We start from the raw sequence: 25,380 nt of genomic DNA, 5'->3' as shown, positions 1-25,380 counted from the left end.
TTACGGTTTAATTTTGGAAACCTGGTGCTTGGGTTGCTGCTGGGAGAGAACCCGATCCCGGCTCAGGCACAGCACAGCCTCCTGTGCACGGGGATGGAGCTTTGGTCCTGTTTGTGAAGGGTTTGGGCACTACGGGTTTGCTGAAAGCCATAAAACTTGCAGCAAATGTTACAGCCAAGCCAAGAAACCTGCAAAGAGCTTTGGGGGCAAGGGGGACCGGTGGGTGCTGCAGGACATGGGTGCTAAGGGGGAATCCTTACCTTGCACGGTGGGGTTGCGCACTTGGGATGGCGTGTCGTGGATCTCCAGGGTCCACTCCCCTGCTGCCTGCTCCCCCCAGCAGTGGACGGTCATGAATTCCCAGCCCTTGAACCCCTCGTTGGAGTGGTCAAACACCCTGCAATGATAATGCCGCGCATCAGGAAATGTGACTTTGAATGTCTTATTTAACGGGAAAACATAGATTGGGATGAAGGATTTTAGGCATCCTTGCATGCACCCACCCTTGCCTGAAGCCCTCCTGCAGCTGAAACCAGAGCATGCCCCCTGCCTTCCCGAAATACCCAAGGAAAAGTACAGCAAGGATGCTGCCCATCCCAGCCAGATGCTGCTTCCCATCTGCTCTTACCTCCTGGCGAGGAGCTGCGACCTGGTCCCTGCGGGAGAGATGAGGCTGATCTGGAGGTCTCCCCGGCGCGGGTGTGAGATGCTGAGCCGCACCACGACGTGCTCCAGGTAGAGGACATGCTGGTCACGGTGCTCAGCACAGCCGCTGCTGAGGGTGCTGGCGCGCAGCACGTGCTCCGCTCGGATGTACCTGCCAGGGATGGAGAGCATCGGAGGGTCCACAGTGGTCCCAGCAGCGTGGACACCGGGTTATAGCTGAACCCGGTCTCCTACTGCTTCATGGCAAGAATTATCTCATCCTCCATTGCAGTACAGTGTCCTAGCATGGAATGTGCTGAATTGCTCAATGGTAACGAGATGGGTTTGAGCTGCTGCTAAGATCTATGCCTTATGGGCTGCAAGGGCGCTTCTTTATTGTAATTATCAGTGCAGCGCTCCTCTCTGGGTTGTAATTAGTGTCTGTATCAGATAAATAGTTTCATGAACATACTTGGCTCCAAATTCATTCCTGCTTTGCATACGCAAGGAACGGCTTTGCTGATGAGCAACTCTTGCTCCACAGCCAGGCAGTGGTAAACAAGGAGGGTCCGTGTGGTCACATCCCTGATCCCACCCTTTAACCTAGCAAGGACAAACCTAAGCTGGTTTGAACCTGAAGCCAAACTCAAAGAGACCCCAGGCACTGGAAATCTGCAAAGCCTTGCACAAAGCACCAGTTTTTGATGTCTTCCATCAAGATGAGATCTTTGGTGGAGGAGGGAGGAGGGACCAACACATCACTGCTCATGTAGGACCCAGCGGGCAAGTTGGTTTTGGTCTCTCACCATCAGCCCTCAAAAATCCCCTGTTAATCACCGGTCTGGGAAGCAAAAGCATGCAAAAGGGCAAAAATAAATCGCTCGCTGTCAAAGCTGATCCCATAGAGGCCCCATGGGACCTGCTCCTCACCAAACCATAGGCACAGACCCCAGATGGGCACTTGTGGGTCAATAACCAACAGTGTAGGTCACTCTGACTTTAAAACCCATGAACATCACCTCGCCTGCACATGGACTCATCCCGGCCACCCCAGCTCCTGATTTCCCTTTCCAAATAGAAATCAGTGGCTGAGCCTTTGCACTGCAAGAGCCAGACCCACCAAAGCTCCTTCCCAGTGGCTGCATGCCCTGGGAGAGCTCCCACCCCACAACACTCACTTGGGTACCCGGTCCAGGCTTCCCACACAGACATGCTGGGGAGGAACCGTCTTCCACTTCTTGGCTTCCACCACAATAGCATCTGCATCCACCAGACCGAAGCCATATAGATGGCTAACTGGAAAGAGAGAAGACTCAGAAACCCACTGCTTTCCAAGCATGGGTCAGAAGCTCCTCAGTGCTTGGTGGAGCATCCTCCGACCACTGGGGAAGGTGCAGAGTTGACCCTGTTGAGGTACGAGATACTCCAAAATACACAGAGCTTATCACCCTCCCCAGATTACACCCCAAATCCACATTGGCACCATGGAAATCCCATTTCTGGGAGCAGCCCATTGAAAGGAGCAGGCAATGCTGCAGCTCAGGAGAGCATCCACCAAACAAGGCTTCCAGCCATCCACCAAACAGGGCTTCCAACCATCCACCAAAGAAGGCTTCCTCTCCTCCCTCTGCTCAACACCTTCATGGTAGGAGCACCAGAAGCAGCTGACAGAGACCATCCAGTGTGAACCCTCCCATGAATCAAGCCATGGGGACCTTTATTTTCCCATCCCACCTCCCCACCATCGCCCCTCACCTTTATGCCCTGCACCATTGGTCTTCCAGTCAGCCGCTCGCAGATGCACTGGCCGCGAGGTTTTGACCAGTAGATGCTGGACATCCCTCCAGGTGAGCATGGGGCTGCAATGACACATAGCTCATGGGATGGCTCGCATGCAGCAGCAGGGACCCCCACTGGGTTAAATCCCCCCCCAAAACCCTCTTCTTTTTTGCTCCAAAAGAACATAAACTGATGATTTAGATGTTGATGCCCTGCCTGGAGGTTGGCCATCACTTGGGGTGCTCCAGCACCATGGGGAGGATGCTAAGTGCCCACAGTCATTGCAGGGTTTATTCCTGACCAAAGCTGAATAGCTTTGGCTGCCTCACGCTCTGAGGTATAACTGGAGCAAATCTGGAAGGTTTTCTCTATTTTCTTGCAGGAGATTGGGAACAAAGCACATCCCAAGGCATGGCACCAGGCTCGGCACCTCCCTGATACACAAGGCTGAGCAAACTTCCCCATTACAGGAATAACAGCAAAAATTGCTTGGGAAAAAACCTTAGATTGCTCATTTAAGAGGAAAACGAAACCCAAAGTGTTTCCAACCCCCCTGCTAGGCTGGGTTCATGTCAGGTTTGTGTGTTCAGGGTGCTGGGCACTGAGCACTGTGTGTGCTTTTGTGTCTCCCCATCCCAAGACCCCATCCCAGGGATATTGCTGCAGAATTTTCCACACTTTCCTCATACTCAGTTCTCCAGCATCACCAGCTGGGATTTACATTGATCTCGAGCAACATTTAAGAAAAGAAATCCAATCTATTCCTTCTTGTCATAATGGAGCGCCCGAGCACCAAGTACTTAATGTTGCGTTTTATGCCTCAGCTAAACAATCCAAAAATCACATCAAAAGCTCATCATATCTTTGCAATGGAAACGGCATCTCTGGAATCATGCTCACCCGAGCTGGGCACTGGGATTAAACTGGAGGAGAGGGACTGGAGCTGACATGCCGCAATCACAGTCCCTAAACAGGAGCACAGCTCTGCCCTGGGGCTTATTCCCAGCCTTATTCTTAGTTCCACCCCATAAAAGTAATAATAATAAGCTTGTTTTATTGAAGATAAAGATGCTCCATGGAGAAACATAGGGATGCTCAAAGGGTGAGCCTGCTCCTGGGCAGGGGGGACCACAGTGAGACGAGGATGGGACCGAGATGGGGACAAGAGGCAAAGAGCAGCTTGTTTGAACTGGGGAGCGTGTCGCTGCCAGTCACACCATGTGGATTTTTGACATGATGCAAAAGTAGTCCTTTTTCCCCCAGAAATGAAACACTTGCTGAAAACCATCACTTCTACTGACATTTTCCATTTCCTCGATGTTTTCTGACATTTTTCTCCCAGGAAGTGTTTATAAAACTCCTGCTGGAGCCGGCTGTCAGCAGTTTCAACGCATCAGATGAGAAGCCTGACTTAATCTCACCAACCCCAACTTCTCAACACACAACAACAAGTGAAGAATTAGCTCAATAAAGCACCTGCAGGAAGATTAGATGCAAAACAACAACACTGCATCAAACCTTGCCAACAGCTCTGCCCCATTTTGAGTCACTCCAGAGGTTAAAACCCCAACTTTTGTTTCTGGCTTTGCTCACCGGGTGTTAAACATGGGAACACTTCCTCCATGGCCATGGTGAGGTTACACTTACTTTGCCTCCAAAGCCAAGGCGATGATGCCCGCGACCATCGGTGCGGATACGGAGGTGCCGGTGTGGCCATCCGTGCAGCGGTGCCGGAGGTCCGTGGTGACCTGTGGAGACAGGAGCTGCAGCCTCCATGCTTCCAGAGATGCTCCCAGCATGGATTACACCCCATTGAGCACCCAGGTTTGCTTGGGATGCTGCCAGCTGGTACCCAACCCCTGCCATGGCCCGCATGCCATCAAGGTGGTAGAGCCCCCGTAAAAAGGGCTGCAGATAGATTTGGCACACGAGAATACATTTCCCTTTGCTCAAAGGTACAAAAGCTGTTTGGAAAATGGGAAAATGTGTCAATTTTGCTGTGGATCAGCTGGGGGAAAAGGCATGGATGGAGCAGTGAATTGGGCAGGGCTGCTGTGGGTATGTGCCTGTGGGTTCATGTTGTGCTGGGCCATATTACTTTAATATTACTTTACTACTTTATTACCACTTCACTCCAAAGCTCCAGCTCCCGGTGTTTCGCAAGGATTTCCATTTGCATGGGAAGAAAAAGGGGGAAAAAGCCATTTCCAGCTTTTTTGTTTCAGAACAGAGCATGATGCTCGGGTACCAAAAGCTCGGAGAGAGGAGGTGGGCAAAGAGATGCTCCATCGGTTACATGCTCCTGAGTTTTGAGTTAATCTGGTGATTTCTGGAGGATGGAGAAGCCCCCAGCTTCTCCCCAAGGTACCCCTGGAAGGTGCTGTTGTGCCTATCAGTGCTCCAGCAGCACCGGACTGGTGCTGGCCTCAGCCATGCAAATGCTCCCGAGTGCCATGAAAATGGTCCTTGGTTTTCTGGCTGAAAATTAATCTCTTTTAGGGCACAAACAAAGCAAAAAAACCAATTTACCTGTAAAAAAAGCATGTTTTTTTGCCAGAAACTTTATTTGGGTGGAAAACTCCACCCAGCTTGGGTGAGGTGCTGTGCTGGTGGGTGATGTTTTATGGCCTGAGGTACAGATGATGCACTGGAATGCCAGTAGCGAAAGGCCTTGCTGTGGGGAGACCACAGCATGTGTTGGGACAGAGCAAACATAGGCTGGGCAGCAGGGAAAACAGACTGATCCACACATGCAGATGCTTTCAAGGGAATTCCTGGGCTCCAAACATTCTCTGCTCCCTGTCTGGGGCTTCCACATCCCTGCCAAAACGCCTCCATCCTCCCTCTTTTTGCTCTCTCAGACTAAAGAACCTCAAAATTCCCTTCTTTATTGAAAGCAAGGGGCAGTGACCAAGTACTTTGGGGAACAGGTAGATATTTGCATGGGTATTTTCACCAACCTCCAGTCCTTTCACCCATTTCCCAGGGACACCACCACATCCCCAATCACTTCCCAAGGACCACAGCAATCTTGGAGCCACCATAACAAGCCTCAAGCAAAACCCACTGCAGGTCTAAGAGCAAAGCCTGGCCCTTACAGCGAGCCATCATCCAGCCCAGCCACGCAGAAAACATCCAGGGAATGCTCAAATTGGGATGAAACTCACTATTTTCCGCTCATAGAAAGCCCCACTGCTGTAGGTGGTGGCGAGGGTGGACGCGCACTCCTCCAGGTACCAGGGCTTGTATCCGTTCTCGGTGGTGCTGCTGATGGAGATGGTGTAGATGCTGTTGGTGTAGCCATCGCAGGAGCAGTAATCGCCCTCTCTGCCACCATTCCCAGATGCCCAGACAAAAATGGACCCCAAACCCCTGCGGCCCTGCAAGGAGAGAGGGGAAAAGAGGTGAGAGGAGGGGTTTGTGCAGGAGGAGAGGCCATTGCGGCATGGGGGATTGGGGGCAGCCCCCTCCAGTGCTGGGATGCTGTTGGTAAGCCTGATTCTGGGGTCTGGACATGGGGTTTGGTTATGGTGGAAGGATGGGTCCCATCCTGCCCAGTGCTCAGCACCCTGGAGCAGGTCCCACAAATGTGCCCCTCTGCTCGGCCAGCCGCAGATTGACAGCCCTGTGAGGAGGGGAGAGCCTCTGGTAATGGGGATTTTGACATCTTCTATAGGTTTTCCCAGGGGAAAACATCCCCTGGACCCAATGGTAACACACAGCATGGTGCTTTCTGGGGTACAGGGATAACCCTGTGAGAGGAACTGGCAGGGATACCCCCAAACCCCACATCTCCCTTGCGCCAAGCCCACAAACCCCTTATGAACCCATCTAACCCACCAGCCTCACTTTTAGGTTCCTTTTGTTTCCCTCTTTTTAAACCCCAGCCTCTATTCCCCTCCCCATCACTTGGCAGGAACATCTGATGGAGCCGTCCCCACCGGCTACAGCTGCAGCATCCCACCGGGAACTGGGGGGGGCGGGAGGCACCCAGACCTCCCCGGAGCAGAGGGAAAATCCCGCCCGGCAGCACCAGCCACGCTGCCAACGAGGGGCCCCATGTGAAGCCAACAGTGGTGGGGTGAACCCCGCTCACCCCTCCATCCAAACCACTGCCGGGGCACCCAGCACTAATCCGGCTCCATGGGGATTCATGGTCCCAAGGACGGGTTTTAGGTGACCCAAAGGAGATTGGGGCAGGAAATGAAGTGGCTGGTTTGCTTCCGTGCCCTGTAAGGCAGGGATCTCCGGGGAGGGTATGGTGCTGCCGGGCTTGGCAAGCGATGGAAGCACCGGTCGTGGAGCAGCCCCATCCTCCCCACGGCTACTGCTGCCACGGAGGGATTTTGGCGCTCGCCTGGGCAGATCTGGAGTTTATCTCCCTCCCACTGCTCTGCGGTGGCTTCCTCCACACAAACAAGGGGAAAGAAAGGGAAAAGAGCAGCTCTGCTCTGCAGGAATCCACTGGGATTTACTGGGGGGCTGAAGCGCCGGAGGGATGGGGATGGTTTATTGCCTGTCTCGCCCTCCTCCTGGGGCAGAGGCTCTGAACTGACCCTGCCCCTGGGCACACGGGCTAAGTCAGGCTCTTCCCTCACTTTATGGAAGCTTTCATTATCTGGGCTGCCTCCCAGCCCAACTGGGAGGGTGTTTCCCTCCCAAAGGTCAACAGAGCTGTCTGAGCTCTGCAAGGAACACTGCAATGGCAACAGGAATCACTGCCCTGCCCCACGTCACAGAGAGCTCGACCCAGCTCGCCAGCCCACCAAGCCTGCTGCTGGCACCTCCAGGCCTGCCTTCCAGGGTTTCCTGGGTCTCGGAGGCCGCAGCATCCCAGCCCACATGCTGGGCACAGCAGTGATTGTCCGGCTCTCCACTATTAATATCCACCCATCTCCGAGAATGACCCCCGCTGCATCCAACCCAGGCCTTCCCAATTCACTGACTGGAGGAATAAAACCAGGCACCGGTTGCTGAAGGTGGGCAGAGGCACGGCAGTGATTTCATTTGGGATCAGACAGGGAGCCCAGGCCTCACTTACATCCCACACCCAGAGCATCGCAGCAGCAGATGCCAAGGCTGCTTGACCCTGGTCCAAACCCGTGCCCCCATGATGCCCGGGCAGGGCTGCACTGGAGGAAAGTGGGTTCAGAGCCAGCACTGGTGCACGAGGACACAGACAGGCACATAAATGACAGTACAGCAATGCACACCTAACGCCTGACACCATTTCCCAGGGGAGCCAGAGCTCACCACACGTTACATACAACTCCCTTGGACTGGAGAAAATCTCCCTTTGCTCCCAAACAAATGATTATCAAGATTCCCACAAGCAGATCCCAAACATCCAACTTCTTCATCTACCAGCTTCCTAGTGAAGGGCTCCTGGCCACTATAAAACCTGGATCTGGGCATCATTTAAATCAGTGAATCCCTGCCTGGTCAAGGCTGGGGGTGATCCTGCTCACCCCAGCAGCACATCAGTCGGATGCAGGATGCACAGCATCTCCCTGCTTCTACAGCACTGCCGGGGCTTTGCTGTTTGCCCAACGGCATTCCATGAGAGCCCAGGATAAATATCCCCTTGTTAGCTCAGGAACTAATAAGGTGTGGCTGGAGGAGCGAGAAACAAGAAGATAAATTACCCCAGTGCAAGCCTATTGCTAATAGATAAAGGTTATTTTAATGTTTCCATTAAAAACTCAATTTTAAGGATTTATAACTTGCTTAAAGCCGTTTGCTTGGGCTAAAGGTGGCTGCTAAATATCTGCTTGCAGCCCTTCTCATCATTTAAGGAGAAGCTGGCAGTTAGGAGCTGTGCATGAGGAAGAGTGGGTACCACAAACACGGCTGGCAATGGGGGGGACAGGGAACGATACCCCTTGGGAGACAGAAACAAGGATCCCAGAGCAGCAGGGCAGTGCTGGGCAAGGACCCCGCTGCTGCTTGTTTGCTCCCACATGGAAAAATAAGGTTTAAAAAGCAGCTTTTCCCCCCGTATTTACATGGCCTGAACTCCCAGCACTTCAATGGGCTCCTCGGCCTCACCGCCCCGGCAGGAAATCAAGTAAATAGTGGGAAAACCACTCCACCCTATTTATAGATAACACGCAGGCTGCATTGCCCGGCCCGAGAAGAGGCAGCAGGGGCAGGAGGGAGGCAGGGAGGGAAAAGAGGGGGTCTCAAAGCACAGCCTGAACCCCAATATCACTGGGGACACCCATTGCAGAGCCCTGAGCTGCTGCAACACTTACCCACAGCACCCACTGGGCTGCCAAGAAAGGGCTTTTCCCAATGGTTTTAGCCAATATTGAGCATTTTTTAATGCCCCCCAAACGAGAAGGGGTGTGGGAAGGCCGGAGCATCCCCAGTGGGGACTGACAGCTTCCATCACACGTGACAGCGGCTGAAGCCTCTCACTGGAGGGCTTGAGGGACAATAATCTGTGTCCCTGTGATGGGACCCACGTGTCCCCCCAGTCACAACACAGCCACTCGTTCTGGGTGGGAAAACAGGGAAAGGCTTGGTGTGATGGAGACCCCTGGGAGCGGATACAGGCAGCCTGGGGAGGGTGAAGGAGGGGGGGATGGAGATGCCGGCACCCAGGTGCGCATTTAGAGGTGCAAAACCAGCCCCCCCCCGACCCGCTTTGGGTGCCTCAGCCCTGCAGAGCATCACAACTCAACACGGGGGCTGCACTGAGGAGTCCCCCCGGGGCCGCGCCGTCACCACCCTCATCCGCACAATCCACCGGAGCCAGGGAAAGCTAAGGGAGCACCACGAGATGATCTGTGTCCCCCCACCCCAGCCCTAGCATCAGCTCGGGGGGCCCCGCGCCAGACCCCAGGCCAGCCATGGCCAAGGCACGTGTTATTCCCCGTGGGGCAGGAGGAGGAGGGCGAGCGCGTCTGTGCGCTGCAGGATCCACACCTTTTTAATGCCATGCTCAAAAGCCTGTTTGGCCAATAGACCAGGTCCATCAACTGTCTTCCCATCATCATCTGGCCCCCAGCTCGCGCTGTAAATGTCAATGTAATCGGGTCTGATGCCAAGCGACTTCGCTTCAACAACATCTGTTACATCGCCATCTAACATACGAATGCCTAAAAGCACAAAAACATCAGACATTAGGGCTTAATGGCTTGGATGAAAGTGCGAGGATTGCAATCAAAGGGCTTTGTTAACGGCGCGCGGCTCAGGCGCGCCTGGAATAGCTTCAACCCCCGGCCCCGCGCGCTGATGAGCCCGGCAGCGGGATGCTGGGGAGCTATTCTGGAAGGGTTTCCATGTTGCTGGCTCCATGGCAAGGGATGGGGAGGGAGGGATCAAATCCGCTTCCCTCCATCAGTGGGGATCGGGCAGTGGGGACAGTGCTGAGCTCCCCAGTGGCAAAATCCACCCGCTAAAACCCCTTCCCCCTGCTTTAAATTAGCGAACTCATTTCTCAACCGGGAAGATAACAGTGTTTCCTAATGCTCGGAGCCACCCAGCTTCAGGCACATCGGGATGGAGGTGCTTCCCATGAGTGGGAATGACTGTGAACATGACTGTAAACATCCCTGAACCCCATCACTGCCCAAATGATGCCAGCGGTGGCCCAGGAAGGGGAGAAGCGCTACAGGAGCCCCACACTGAAGCTTACACAGCCAAAATCACATCCAGGACCCCAACCCATGGCAGGACGACGATGCCACCTGCAATAACCACACCTGCACACCCCAATTGCTGCAATAGGGGGGTTACAAGCCCTTGCACTCCCCATCACCCTTTCCCTGCCGCATTCTCCCCTCCATCCAGCAGACAGAAGGTGCCAGGTACCCCAAAGGGGTACCCCAAAGCCCTTCCAGAAAAAGAGATGCTGGAAGTTTCAGCATTGCCCTTTGCAGCCAGGGAGAGCCCAGTTCATCAAAATGCATTTCCCCTTCCACATGTACTTATCATAAAGCAAACAAATGCAGGCAGATGTCATTACAGCTGCAGCTGTGCTCTGGACACCAGTCAACTCAAATATCTCTTTCTGACCCTGTCCCCTACCAGCCAAAAACAAGCTCAGAAATACAAAACCAGGGAGCAGAGCAGCTCCCAAGAAACTTCCTCCCTTTATCATGTTAACAAGGAAAGATGAGGAGAAGGGCTGAGAAACTGAGCCTGGTGTCTGAGCCACACTTGGCTGCAGCACAGCAAGCAAACCCAGCTCAGGGATGGTCTTTCATGCTTGCTAAATTCACCAGCAAGCCCAAAGTCAGTTTAAAGTCAGCCCAAAGGTAGCCCAAAGTTAACTCAAAGTCAACCCAAATTTAGTGCAAAGTCAGCCCAAACCAGCCTAAAGTCAACCCAAAGCCAGCCCAAAGTCAAGTCATAGTCAACCTAAAGGTAGCCCAAAGCCATCCCAAAGCCAGCCCAAAGCCAACCCAAAGACAACCCAAAGACAACCCAACGTCAACCAAAAGTCAACCCAAAGCCAACCCAAAGCCAGCCCAAAGTCAAGTCATAGTCAACCTAAAGGTAGCCCAAAGCCATCCCAAAGCCAGCCCAAAGCCAACCCAAAGCCAACCCAAAGACAACCCAACGTCAACCAAAAGTCAACCCAAAGCCAACCCAAAGCCAGCCCAAAGTCAACCCAAAGCCAACCCAAAGCCAACCCAAAGCCAACCCAAAGTCAACCCAAAGCCAACCCAAAGCCAGGCCAGAGCCAGCCCAAATCTAGCTCAAAATCAATCCAAAGATAACCCAAAGCCAAACCAAAGCCAGCCCATAGACAACCACTCATGGTATCGGAACCCCCCTGTTAATAATGGAAGCAGGAGGGAGTAGGGAAGGATGCTGCAGAACAACTGAACTCTTTGCCACGCAGGGAGCAAGAGCAGCCTCTGAAGCAAGCGTTGAAGGAGAGGGGAAATGAGGAGGAGGAGGAATGGCCCTTTCTGTTTCCTGAGCAGCAATGTATTTTGCCCGGAGCAAATGAAAAGCAACGCAAGAGCGCTGAAGAGCAGCCAGTGAAATGAGGTGGTAGCTCTCAGAGGGTGACAAATAGGCTTCCCCCACACGTTGTGCTCATTAATCGCTGCTTTATTTGCGTGATCCATCTAAAATCACTCTCACTGCAGCTATAGCGTATTTCCCTCCACGATCCCGGGTGTGATAACGGCTGCAGATGTTATTCTTCCCCTCTGCCTGGTCACGCTGCGGGAAGCCCACAGCCCTGTGCCATGCTGCCTTGTCTCGCTCAGGACCCCCCCCAGCACCCCTCCAAGCGCTCGTTAAAGGAAGGGAATTAAAACGAGACCCGTAAGTCGTTATAAAGCCAACAAGTGATGCTCATCTCCAGGGCTGCTGCAGAGAAATGGGCTTGAAAAGGAGCATGAAGGCAATGATCTGATCCTGCAGGATGCAGATCTGCCTTAGACCCTGCCAAGAGCTTTGCCTTGCTCTGCTGCTGCTTGGAGATGGTTTTTGAGAGGCAAGAAGCCATCCTCCATAGAGATGAGCTGGGATGGGATGGGATGGGGTGGGATGGGATGATGTGCCACAGCATTTATAGCCCCTACCATTCCCCCATTACCCCCCCCAGGGTTATTTCTTCCCTCAGGGGATTTTCCCAGCACAGGGAACTACTGACGGTGCTTGGCCAGGAGCAGGACCCCCTTGTGCATTGCTCCTGTGCACACACAACCCTAACAAAGCCAAGAGAAGGAATTAAGCTCTGAATCCTCCCACGTGCGCTTGGGTCCATGCTCCCAACAGAGACTTCTCCCAGCACTGGGATGGTTGGTGGCAGAGGTTGCAGTAAAAGCCCCTCTCCTGTTCCACCCACACCTGGGATGGGGCTAAAGCCCCCAGTGATGACCCAGCTCCAGGCATTTGTACCCTGTATGGTGGGACACGGCACTCCCAACCCCTGACACCCCCATCTCCCTGGTGGGTGCTGTAGCAGCTCAAACCAGCCTCCAAAACACCTGGGCTAATGCAGAGGAGCTCTGATGGTGCTGATTACCATCCAGTTTGGTGATAAACAGTCATTTGCTTCCCACACATCATGTTATTTGAGGGACCATGAAAGGTCCTCCTATTCCACACAGCTCCAGCCCCCCGCCTCCTTGGTGTTTTACCCATAAAGGTGTTTTGGGGGTCCCCCCAGACCCCCGCATCTGAGCAGCTCATCCGCAGACATTTAACCTCCCAACCAACCAATTCCAGCTCTGAAGCTAAACCAGCACCACCAACCGTAGCACATGAGGCCACCCCAAAGACAACCCTCCCCAGAGCAGCCATGGGCTTGTGAGGTGAAACCACTACATCCGCAATCCATGTGCATCCTAACAGCAAGGATGCAGCTCAAACAGGTTTCCACCCCAAAACACACGAAGCTGAGGTCTCCTGCATCCCATATCACCCATCCTCCCCCAGTCCCCCTGGGGCTCCCTGCAGCCAGGGCACCAAGAAGACTCTCTCCTGGCTATCCTTGGGGGAACAGCATCCCACCACCCTCCCAGGAGCCCATTGGCACAGCCAGGGTGGCCGTGGTCCCACGGGGGGACAGCGAAGGGCAGGGGAGCTGCGGGCAGGCGCCAGCCTCACCTCCGATGCGCGCGTTGTAGGCGATGCCCACGATGCAGTAGGAGTTGTTCGCTGCTGCTGCCACCTCCCCTGCACAGCGAGTGCCATGTCTGCAATGAGAAACCCCCATGAGCTGATGTCCCACTGCAAGGGATCCCTCCAAACACCCCCCATCCAGCCCCAAAGCTGGAGCCGCGGAAGAAAGTGCCCCAAGAGCTGAGAGCCCCCACCCAAAACCAAGGGTTAGGGATGGAGGAAGCTAATGCAGGAAGCTGTTTGTTGGTTGCTTTTTGCACCTAGATGTGATATGCTCTTTGCATTCCCATTTCATAGAATCATAGAATAGAATCACAGAATAGTTCAGGTTGGAAAGGACGTTAAGATCATCCAGTTCCAACCCCCTGCCATGGGCAGGGACACCTCGCTCTAAACCATCTCACCCAAGGCCTCATCCAACCTGGCCTTGAACACTGCCAGGGATGGAGCATTCACAACCTCCCTGGGCAACCCATTCCAGTGCCTCACCACCCTAACAGGAAAGGATTTCCTCCTTATATCCATTCTAAACTTCCCCTGTTTAAGTTTTAACCCATTACCCCTTGTCCTGTCACTGCAGTCCCTAATGAAGAGTCCATCCCCAGCATCCCTATATGCCCTTCCGCACACACCACCAGGTGCCCATCCTGCTTTAACTGAAGCCCAGGAAGTGAATCCCAGCTTTGGTATTTGCCACCCAGCCCAACTCACATGGTTTAATCCCTGACCACAGCAAGGAACCCTCCTGGTGCTGTCATTTGGTGGCTCAAGGGTTCATTAGCAATTGGTGTGGTTGCCACAGGCTGGATTTGCATTAAATGCAATGACCGCAAAGCCCGTAACGCAGCATCCTCTGCAGTGCTGGGGATGGGGCAAGGCCATGGACCTGGAAGACACCCCATTGGGGACACCCAGCCCTGGGGAGCCCCGCACACCCCGGCCATGCAGACCCCAGCTCCATGGCAATTAGCATCACGTACTTATTCTCATTGCTGGCATCGTAGCGCGGAGTGGGGTCGTGGTCATTCCCATTGACATCGTAGCTTGCAAGAGGGTCCTAAAAACATGTTGTCAACATTAGACTTATCAACACAGCTTGGGACCAAGGACCTCAACCTCAGCACAGCCCTGCTTCACCCATAGCCAGTGTGGTGGCCAATAGAGCTGAGCAGGGCAGAAAATGCCATTTCCCCCTTAGCTCCTCAGGATAAATAACTTTGGGCTGCAGCCCTAAGTGTTCCCCAGGGCAAACACCTGAGGAACAGCCCCTCCAAACCCCAAACCCTGCTGGGTCCAAGACCACTCCACACCCCCCTCACAGCCATTTGAGCTGGGGCTGAGCAGATCCACACGTGTTTTTGGCTCTGCTTTGGCGAGCCGGAGGGAGGCGGCCGCTTCCCAGGCAGCTGCAAAGGGAGTTTCCCCAAAACCTTCTTGTCTAAAACCCTCATTTCCTTCTTAAAAACATCTTGTGCATGTTCTAAAATCCCTTTTCTCCCGATGTGCCAGCGCACGGAACTGAGCTGTGTTTACACACAGCAGCAGAGCTCCATCGATCCGTTCACTGCACCCCCGGCCCAGCCCTCCCCAGCACATCCAGCCCCGGCTCACATAGTTCTGCAGGAGGTCGGGGTGGTTCCTCTCTATGCCGTCATCCAGGATGGTGACCACCACGTTCTTGCCGGTGTAGCCCCTCTGCCAGGCTGCCAGGACGTTCATCTCCGACCTGCAGCGGCCGCCTTTATCCCCACAGTGCTGCAGGGGGAAAACACAGCTGCAGGAGGGCTGCGTCCCTGTTTCTGCCCATCCCAGCCAGCAGCCGGGCTGGGAGCCCATTTAATCAACCAGAAAGTACATTTACATCCCATGCCCTGCCATATAACTTGTAGATTTGTTGCAACTTTACCCCACTGCTCAAAGCCATCCGGCAGCAGTTAATCCAGGCAATGCTATCTCCCTATTATTGTTTTCCTGTTCCATTTCACAGGCCGTGGGCTCTTTGGTTTTGAAGTGCTCTTTTCCTTTCTGTGCTTTATTTGAAATGAATTTCCCCGTCAAACACAGATCGATGAAGCAGGCAGGAGAAAAATGATATTGCAAATAGGCAACTGCAGCTCTTGGGCTCCCAAGCCTCTGCTGTGCAGACCATAGCAAAGGGCTGCTAATGATGGTGAAGCACTTCAAACTGCACTTCTCCATGTATTAATTTACCATTTGAAAACCCCGCTGCCAAGCACATTTGCTGACGTTAGGGTGTTTCAGTAAAGATGATTGATACCCACCAGGTACCACATGTTGGGCCACACCGGGTCATTGAAGGGCAAGGCATGCGGCTCGCCTCGGGCCTGCCTCTTCACCCGCCGCTTCACCTCCTGCTGCTGCAGCCAGTCCACCTGCAAGCAGAGACGTGGGTCAGCATCACCCACTGAATGGGATGAGGGATGCAGGAGCAGCGTGAATCACAGCCTGGTCCCATCCCGGCATCACCCCACGCTCCAGCAGACCCCTGTCTCCTTGGCCAGAGCTGGTTGCAGAGATAGCAGCTCCTTTTGGGACAGAAAGGATGGATGGAAGATGGACAGGGCAAGCTCAGCTCTTTGTGGTCTCTGAGCCAGGGACCAGATTCCCCTCCCAGTGCAGCAAAACCCTTGAGCATAAACAATGTCCCCTCCAAGCACATGCCTGAACCCCCACCCTGGCTTAACAGAGCACTGAAGCACACACTGGAGACAAACCACATGCTTCAGTGGTTGCTCAAAGTGCTGGCTTGATTTGGGGGCTGATCCTTCCTTCCCTGGCCACGGGGCACCAGGAGCAGCTCAGCCCCAACATTTCACCACCCAGCCCCAGGGTGCTCATCCTTCAAGCTCCTCCCAATAGAGCAGTGTAACTGGGGGGGCTTTACCCAAGCACAACCCGTGCTTCCCAAATCCATGGGATGACCACAGGCTGTGGCAGCTCCCAGGGGATGCAGCCAGCTCCAGAGAGGCATTTCTGGCCCCAGCTGAGGGCGAGGTGGCCTTGGGGCTGACCGCTCTGACATGTGTTTGCATTGCAGCGGGGCATGACACACAAAGACACCAAGTGGGAAATGGGCCAGAAAAGGCCAGGATTGGGAAACACCAGCGTTTGTTTGGCTGGGAGCTGCCTACGGTGCCAGTTTAGGAGCAACCGCATCCTGCCCTTGGTGAGCATTACCTCCCCAGGCCCATCACTGCCCACTCTGCTGCCTTCAGGATGGAGATGAAACCCAAAACCAGGTTATAAACCTAATTCATGGACCGAATTATTACACGTGCTTATGGTGGAGGGAGAAGGAAGCACTGGGCAATGAGCTCGGATGGCTCTGCAGCACATCCCACCTCCCCAAACGCTTTCTTCCCAGCATCTCAGTCCCTTTTGGGAACAGCAGAGCTGCTCGTGGGGACGTTTCTATTGCTGCGAGCAGGAGTTTGTAAGGAAAGGAATAAAAACCCAAAACACAAGTTTTTATTGGGCTCCTTTATGCAAAAGCAGCGGCTGAACCGCGCTCCTCTTGCATGGTTTATGGCTCGCTGCTCGGGTGGAGGTGGATGGGAGCTTGTGCCTATCAGGAAACTGACAGCTTCCAGCCCAGAGCCTGGGATTTAAACACACATTTTTAAAGCAAAAAAAAAAAAAGTAGAAAGGAAGAACTCTATCTATTTCCTAGGAAAACGAGTTTCCACGCTGCCTGGGCTGCCGGCAGCACGCTGCTCTGCTTCACAAGGAGGCATTCAAGCACTGGAAGCAAAAATACAACTGCATGGTCTAGTTAAAAATACCCCCAAACGTTAAACAGAGGATATGGCCCAAACACCCAGCTTCTCTCCTTAAAGCAGCACTCCTTGGCAGCGGTACCATGGGGCTCGCTGGCCAAGCCGCAGCTATCGCCTTTGCTGGATGCAGGGATGATTACGGGATTGCACAGCCAGGAGCTGTGCTGCTTCGTGGGGACACCTTCATCTTCAACAGACTCCTGATGGACCATCGATGGATAATTCTTGTGTGGACACAGGGAAATCAGCATTTCAATGGCAGTGATTTCAAGGGGGATTTGCTAAATCCATGCGGTTGGGGTGTGGAGACAAAGGGTGAGCAGGAAGGAGCCCGAGGCACCCCTGAAACAGCTCCTGGAGCTTGGGAGGCTGGGATCAGCTCCCATCACCCATCCAGGGAGGGGAAAGGCTCAGAACTCCCTGCTCCAACCTCAGTCAGCAATAATAAGGCAGCAGCGAGCGGCACCAAAGGACCCTGTGAGGAGGGGCACAGGCACCACTGAGCAGAACCCTTTGGCCTTGCTGGAAACAGAGGGGCAGCTTTGTATGTCCCCCCCTTGCTTTGGGGTAAGGTAGCTCCAGGGTAGCTCCATCAAACACAGGGGAGGATGCAACTCCTTTTGCAGCCTCACAAAAGTAATAGCTGCATTTGGTCCAGTGGATGTGCAAGAATAAAAGCAGAGATCCAGGACAAACAGGACGGCTCCACCGTGGGTTTGCCATAAAGCACAGCAGAAATAAGCTAGGTGGGGTTCATTTTGCTACAGTGCATGGCCAGAGGCAGAGGGGCTGAGGCTGGGACACCCCTCAATGAGGATGAAGGAGGTAGGAATAAGAGGGGAGGCTGAGCTGAGCTCTTAGGCAGAAGCTCTTCCCTGTGAGGGTGCTGAGGCGCTGGCACAGGGTGCCCAGAGAAGCTGTGGCTGCCCCATCCCTGGCAGTGCTCAAGGCCAGGTTGGACACAGGGGCTTGGAGCAAGCTGCTCCAGTGGAAGGGGTCCCTGCCCGTGGCAGGGGTTGGGACTGGATGAGCTTTAAGGCCCCTTCCAACCCAAATCCTTCCATAGAACAGGAGCAGAGATGCTGCGGCTCAAGCCAAGGACCAACAGGAGCATCCCATGGAGCCAGGAAAGTTTACAGGGATGAGAGCTGCAAGTGGAGCCCATAAGAGGGCATGACCCCACTCTGCACCCCGGTGCTCCCCACATGGCTGCATTTGCCACATCCCTCCTCCCTTTCCATCACTTGGCTCACATCAGCCCCAAACAGAGCAGCCGCCGGCCATGGGGATCTCTTGGAGCAAGAGGGATGCTCAGCAGCAGTGGTCCCACAGGGACCAGGGCCCTGGGTGCTGCCCCGTGTTTACTGGTCTCCCTCTCCCCAGCCACCCGCATCCTTGGGATGCAGGGCTTGCCCATGGTCCTGCTGCTGGACCCTGTGCCACCAGCCCGATGGCAGAGCAGGCTGCTAAACAACAAGCTGGAAACAATAGCCCCTGGGAGGCAGGCACCACCCAACATCTGTGAATCCTTGGGTTTGCCGATTCTGTGGGATTTCTGCAAGAATTGTTTCAGTTCTGTTTCCTCATGCCTTGAGGTGATGTTTTCCTGCATTGCACATGCTCAGCCGGTGCCATTCGAATACCAAGACACCTCCAAAAGGATTTGCAAATGTCCCTGCCCCTCTCTCATGCACAACAAAGGCCAAAAGGTCTTGAACTCCAAGCGATAAAGAAGGATTAAGAGAACAGGAGCTAATGGCTCCAGCTTGCAGTCCATAGAGGTAAATGTTTATAAGACTAAAAGCCAATTGATTGGTTTGCATTACAAGTAGACTCATTTAAATGGAGGCATCTCGATTGCTGAGTTGAATTCCTCCTTTGCTGGGTGCCGGTGCACCTCTCCAAGGGCAAAGAGCTTGAATAAGAGCCCAGAAGGATTCCAGGGCACCCAGAATCCCCTCGATGATGTTTCCCCCATGGGGACACAGCCACGTGTGTGCTCCTCAGGGATGTGCTACAGATACATCACAGCAGCTCTCTGGGGCAGCAGGGCTGGTGTGGGTCTGGAGAGATGCAGATGGGACCGGTTGTGCTGAGTGGGTTGGAAATGCCTTGGGAAACAGCATCCCAAAGGTGAACAGAGCATCCCAAGGGTGGTCGGGTACCAGTGCAAGCACCAGCGTCTTTGCTGCAATGGCTTCTTCTGTATTGATGGCCCCCTCTCCCCACACAAGAACCCTTCCCCTGCCCTACAGAAGTAGCATCTCCCATGGGTCAGGCCCCAGGTGGAGCTTTGGGAAGGGAAAAGCCATTGCAGAGCCACAGCTCACCCAGTCCTGCCTGTCCCTCCCTGCCTTCCCCCCCCCACCCCATCACTTGTCAATTCAGCTGTGCCGAAAATCCCTTCGGATGCTTGCTCTAGGAAAAAGCAATGCAGAGCTATTGCCAAGGATTTCACACATAGCAACCATTGAGGCAGCAAGTGTTGTGGCAACTGGATCAACACCCCGAGCAGGCAACAGCCTTTCTATCCTGGAAGGCTTTTCTCCTCCTTTCCTTCCTCCTGGCTTTCAGGCAGATGTTAGTGTTTAATCACTCTAAGTGCTTGTCATCACCCATGGGTGTCCCCATGTCCACTGAGTCACCGCAGGCATGCACAGGCCTGCAGCTCCAGCAGAACATGTCATCACAAGATGCTGGGGCTCACCCTTGACCCACACCAAGACAATGGGAAGCAGGGACCCCCATCCCACAGAGGCTGGGGGACCCCAGGCTGCCCGGCCCCATACCTTGGGGTCCATGCGGAGGAAGTTGTGTGGTCCCCGGCTGCTCAACGTCGAGCGCTTAAATGTCTTGCTGTGGTGGAAGTGGTAATAGTCCTCCAAGCTCCCAATCTGCAAAAAGAGAGGGTTTTCTTTAACAAAACGTAAGGTTTCTTGTGCTTTACCCCCATTTCAGTGCTGGCAACATCCCTTTGTGCTGCACTGCTCACAAAGCGGGATTCAGGGAGGGGATGCAGGATGCTGGCACCTGGTACCACCGCCATGGTGAGCAGTGCCGCACCGGCACAACAGAGCCCCAAACCCATCTTTATGAGTTCTCACCCATTAAAAGCATCTTTGCAATCCACCTTCCATCAGCGCCCGAGCAGAAATAATGAGCTCAAGATGAGCTCAGCAGCAGCAGAGCTGGGGGAGCTGTGCCTCATCCTCCTGCCTCTCCCCACCCCAGCAGCACAAACATCCCCATCAGGAGATCCCTGTGAACGCTGGGATGCTCCTGGGTGCACAGCCTGGAGCCAGGGACAGCAGCAGGAGCCTAAACAGTGTCATCTCCCAGCAAACCAGCCATCCCCCCCAAGGGAGGTACAAGGCATGCCCCAGCCTGGAGTCCCTCCCATCGGTCAGTAAGTGCAGCCCAGGAGGGAAGGCGGGCAGGGAAGGGCAGCCCCGCTGGCTCCCTTCGGCTCAGGGAAGCCCCACGCTCCTCTGTGACAAGTTTTTGCCCTCATTTTTGCTTGCACAGAGCCAAAATGTCCAACATTCACATGAAAACAGCACCCTGCCAAGCCCCGGCTGGCTGCGCTGCCTCCAGCCCTCTCATCCCAGCAGCCGGAGATGCTGCAACTCCTCTTTTTCCATCCCAAAGGCACAGATCAAGCCCAGGGATGCACAATGAGCCGGGCGAACTCAGCCAGGAGCCACATGAAAAGCATTCCGCAGGGATCCACAGCCACAGGGATGGGAAGGACCCCAGAGCTGCACTCACTGCATGTGGCTCCCAGGTCACACAATGCTGGTACGAATTGGGTCTCTGCTGTAAAACCCCTTTTAGCTGAGGCTGGTTTTCCTCCTCCCCCCCAAAAACCCTGCCCCATGGCCAGGAGCTGCAGGGAGCCATCAGCAGCCCCTGTGCCTGGCTCGGAGGACCAGGGACAGCCATGCTATGAGCCCCATCTCCCACCCAGGAGCCAGGGTGATGTCCCCAAGGCCAGAGCAGGGCTGGCTGCAGTGGGACAGGGGAGAGCAAATGGCTTCATCTGGACCAGATGCTGAAGCAGATGATGACAACTACTTACATCGTGCCATGCTTGATACCCTGAGGTGTGCCTCTTATGAGCATTAACTATCTGATTAGCTTTGCTTTGACTTCCATGCCAGAAAGTCATTTCACTGCCCTTAGTGTGAGCTTTTGTGATCTGTCTCCATTCGAGTTCATTTACACCCTTCCTCTCCCCCATCACCACCTTTCTCTTTGCACTACAGCTTAGGTGGGCACTTTAACATCTGCACATTGCCCGTTGCAGTCTGCATTTGGCTTTTAAAACCCATTCCTCAAATCCACCTGTGCTTAGGGAAGGGAAGGAGGATGCTCCAACCTCCCTGTGTTTTAGGGAAATCAGAGTGGGTGCAAGGTTTTGGAATCGATGTAAAATCACCATGCAAGGCAGACCAGCAGGAAGACAGGGAAAGTGACCATTCCATAGTGGGCTCTGGGGATACATGGCTAGAGAAACAGGAAAAGCACCCAGTGCTCCAGGTTCTTCATCCACCTGGATTTATGGAAGGAAAAGTAAGGAAAACCTCATGTTGAGGCTAAGGAGAAGGGGCCCTGCTATGGGCAGAGGCTGGACCTGATGCCCTCCAGAGGCCCCCTTCCACATCAGGGATTCTAAGGAGAAAACCTTTAAAATGCCCTTTTTTCAGTGGAAACCATTTGTTCTCCTCCTTGAGATCAGGAGGGCTCCGCAATGCAACCGCTGGGATGGGAGCACTGGAGACTCCCAGGAATGGGGTTTTTCCTTGCCTACAGCACCAGTGAGGCCACAGCCCCATGGCCAGAGGGATGGGGAAGCTGGAAAACCCAGTGCAGCACCCAAGAGGCACATAGCAGCACTATGGTCCTTCCTGGCACCCGGGTCATGCCCATCGGCTCCGGACCAGCCAGGAGACAACTGCCCATGGTGACAGGTCCCAGCCCCAGCACACAGGAGATAGAGCCCAGGTTGCCCCCAGCTGCAGTTACAGAGCCCACCAGAGCACACCAAACAGCTCCAGGTGTGTTCATTCCCTCCCCAAGTACATTTACAACCATCCACCTTGGTTTTTCAGAGTCCTGGCTTACAACAAGAGCACCCACATTTCCCCAAGGAGCCATTCCCATTTTCCCAAGGGGCCATTCCCATTTCCCCAATTGATTTGCAGTTTTGGGCTGAAGTTTTAGGGGCAATTTGAGATTTTTCCAAGGCAATTTGAATTCGTACCTCAACAACCAGGAGGAGGTTTCCTTCCTTCCTGTATGGAGGCAGAGGAAGCACTGCTCAGCTGGGCTGCACATGGAGCAAGCCAAAGCAATGCAAACACGTTTTGCACCCTGCAAAGCCATCATCACTGTGCCAAGGGTGTTGATGGCTCTGCTTCCAAAAGCACACGCACTTGCCAATGTCATCTGGCCTAATGGGGAGGAGTTTGAGGCTGAAGGAGCTGCTCATGGCCCCAGTGGGACACAGGTGGTTAGAGATGGAGATGGACGGCAAAAGGATGAGGCAATGAGTTGCAAGGGGAGAAACCCTGTTTGGATGTAAAGGAAGGTGAACACACAGGCCCTGAGAGGTGCTGGGATCTCCATCCTTGAAGAGTTTCAGATCTCACCCAGCTGAGGCCCTGTGCAGCCCGATTTAGCCTCAAAGTTAATTGGGGAGGATGGACCACAGACCTCCATGGGTCCTTGCCAACAGGGATCACTGAACAAGGACAGCTCTCCGCAGCGCTAAGAAGCGGTACGATAGCAAGGAGTTTGGCCACATCCCAACCTCATTTTCCATCCCCTTTTCCCTCAGATCCAGGTGCCACCAGAGGCACCCAGGAGATGCTCCTGCAGCAGCACCCAGCCGTCCCCATGCACTGCCAGGCACAGATGATCCCAGTGCCTGCCCTGCCCCATTAACAGCCATTAGTATTTCCAGCAGGTTCAAGACTGCTTGTGGCTAATGAGAGATGGAAAGGAGAGCTGGAGGGCAGTCAGGGCATTGCTGAGCCCATTTCTTTCCTCCCCATACACGGAAATCCTCCAGGGTCTCACCCAAGCCATCCCATTCCCACCAGTGCTGGCACTGGTGCCCTCCAGGAGGCTGGATCCAGCTTGGGAGGACATGACTGCTCCTCTTTGGGACACCCAAGGGGGATAAGGGCTCCAGCCACTGAGCCTTTGGGAATGTTCTCAGATGGCCATGCCAGATCGGGCCAAGGACCAAGCCCAGCACCATCATTCCAGCATCCCCCAAACGACAGGTATCCAAGAAAGCTCCGATTGCCACCCCAAATGAACCCTGCCCACTGCTGAGGACTGCTGCAGACCCTCCCGAAATCATAGAACCAAACAGGCCAGAAAAGCCCTTTAAGACCACCAAGACCAGCCTTTACCCCAGCGCTGCCAAGTGCGCCCCTAACCCATGTCCCTGTGCACAGCACACAAGGAAAACCTCACACAAACCCTATTCCCGGGATAGGAACAGGCTCTGCGGCGCAGGCAGCGCTCGGGACACCGGCACCGCACAGCCCTCGGCCGGGGCCTGTCCCTGCATGCCCAGCACAGCCCCGTGGGGAGGAAGGAGCAGGAGTTCAGGGGTGTAAAAGCTTCTCCTTTTGTCCATCGCTGCAATGGAAGTTGCCGTAAATGATTCCCCAAGGGAAATGTCACCGCTGTGACCCGGAAGGGTTTCGGGGTGTCTTGGTGCATGGGTTGGGCATGGGAACATGCAGGGACAGGTCGGACGTGTGTGCAAAGCACGGCGATGCCTTTCCCAGGCGGGAGCAGCCACCAGCACAGGGCTCCCTGTGGCTCACTCCAACTGTCCCCTCTCCTCCTCCCTTGCCACACTGGACTCCATCACTTGCCCCTACCCGATCACCTCCCCAGGGCAGGGTGATATGCCCTCAGGCAGGGTTTCCCAGCAGGATCAGGCCCATCCCACCGGGAATAGTGCTATCCCCAGCAGCTCCACCAGCAGAGGACCCAACGGGGGACACTCAGGGCCCTGTGAGCCCCGAGCACAGCACAGCAGGCATCACCCATGGGCGCACACACACGTGGGGAAAGCGGCTCCTCAGGGTCTGGCCCTGGGCGAGCTCCCATGGGAAAAGCCGGAGGGGCTCGAGGAGCAGGAACGCTGAAGCAAGGGCGTTGGGAGCAGCTGGGGAAGCCCCAGCGGTGCCGGAGCTCCCGGGATCCGCGGGAGCCAGGAACACCCTGATGCAACCGCTGAAATATTTCCCTTGGTCTCCAGCCTGCGTCGGGCTGCCCCGGGAACGGGCTCGGCGGGGTGGGAGGGATGCTCCGGAGGGGCCGCATCGTGCCCGTGAGCCAAAGGATTCCAGCGTCACCGGGAAAGGCAGGATGCTCCGGCAGGGAAGGGACCCAGCAGAAACCCCAGACCAGGAGCTGACGTTGGGCTGATGCAAACCGGGAGAATGAGAAGCTCGATCAAGATATTCTCTGGCAGAAGAGGGATAAACACCAAAAAGCCCTTGGGGTTGCACAACCACATTCATGCAACCCTGCGGTAGAAGCATTGAATAATACAAGTGATTTTCCCCTTGGTGGGACAACAGACAGGCAGAACAGGTTGGAGATGGAGGGGGGGATGCGAGGGGTGATCCCCACGGGAGGTGACAGACACCGGTGCAGGAGGCAGTCCCCAATTCAGCCTTTCACCCCCCCACCGAAAGTGTGTTTACGCAGCAGCCTCTGGCTTTAATTATACTTAAAGGGAGGGTTGCGATGTGAAGCAAGGCTATAATTTACACTGCAGGAGACACCTTGGGCAGGCAGACACCCTGGAGTGCCACCCAGCCAGAAAAGCGCTGAGCACAGGGCGATAACCCGGGAGGAAGCTCCGAGGACACCAGCGCGCAGCCGGGTTTAACAGAGAGAACGAAGAAACCGAGAGGAACAGAAACGCTCGAAGTCGCCTTTAAACCACCCGTGCGCGGCGGGGGCTTGAAAGCAAAAGTTCTCCGTGTCCCCAGTGCCTCCGATAAACCCGGGCCAGAGAGTCCAAAGTTTGTTAAATCCACAAATGGAACTTCCCAGGGTGGCAGGAACTTGTGCAATTCCCCGCCGCTGCGGGACCGGCTTCCGAGGGGCCCCCGGGCACCCCGAGGAGCCGCCGCCGGTTCGGCCGGGACCGGTGCGGTGGGAGCGGGGGCCGGGGTTGTCCGGACACCGCCGGGGCAAACCGGGGCTCCGGCCTCACCGCGACCGCTCCGGGGCCCATCTGCGGGACCCCCGGTACAACCCCCCACTCCCCCCCATGCATCCCCGCTCCCGGTACCCCGGCACCTGCCCCCCTCTGCCCCTTACCTGCCCCAGGCTGATGTACCCGTAGGCAGCGGCGACGCGGGCGGCCTCGGCGGGGCCCCCCCGCACCCGCACGGCCCAGTGGTTGGTGTAGACGGTGCGGGAGGGCTCGGCCGCGGCTCCGCGCCCGCTCAGCGCCAGCGGCAGCGCCAGGGCCAGCAGGCAGAGGCGGGCGGGCGGCGGCGCGGCCGCGCTCCCCGGGCCGGGG

The 25,380-nt window shown here is 55.0% G+C and overlaps 1 protein-coding gene across 1 annotated transcript in view; it reads right to left on the bottom strand.

Moving 5' to 3' along the window:
- PCSK6 (proprotein convertase subtilisin/kexin type 6) overlaps positions 1–25,380 on the bottom strand; it is a 35,708-nt gene extending 10,328 nt beyond the window's left edge. The window contains exons 1-13 of the mRNA XM_061371221.1: positions 25,176–25,380; positions 19,604–19,708; positions 15,300–15,410; positions 14,629–14,772; positions 13,998–14,074; positions 13,003–13,091; positions 9,355–9,527; positions 5,592–5,804; positions 4,072–4,172; positions 2,401–2,504; positions 1,824–1,941; positions 629–817; positions 261–397 (exon numbers count right to left, since the gene is read on the bottom strand). Of these exons, the coding sequence (XP_061227205.1) occupies positions 261–397; positions 629–817; positions 1,824–1,941; positions 2,401–2,504; positions 4,072–4,172; positions 5,592–5,804; positions 9,355–9,527; positions 13,003–13,091; positions 13,998–14,074; positions 14,629–14,772; positions 15,300–15,410; positions 19,604–19,615 (1,468 nt within the window). The 5' untranslated portion in view covers positions 19,616–19,708; positions 25,176–25,380. The remainder of the gene's footprint in view (positions 1–260; positions 398–628; positions 818–1,823; positions 1,942–2,400; positions 2,505–4,071; positions 4,173–5,591; positions 5,805–9,354; positions 9,528–13,002; positions 13,092–13,997; positions 14,075–14,628; positions 14,773–15,299; positions 15,411–19,603; positions 19,709–25,175) is intronic.

The sequence above is a fragment of the Neopsephotus bourkii genome, unplaced genomic scaffold, assembly GCF_033783945.1.
Source record: "Neopsephotus bourkii isolate Nb327-2 ecotype Australia unplaced genomic scaffold, CSIRO-AGI_Nbou_v1 NB_1572, whole genome shotgun sequence".
In the NCBI taxonomy this organism is placed as follows: domain Eukaryota; kingdom Metazoa; phylum Chordata; class Aves; order Psittaciformes; family Psittacidae; genus Neopsephotus; species Neopsephotus bourkii.
Note: the sequence above shows the minus strand (reverse complement) of the source record. Positions and strands in the feature narration are given on the sequence as shown.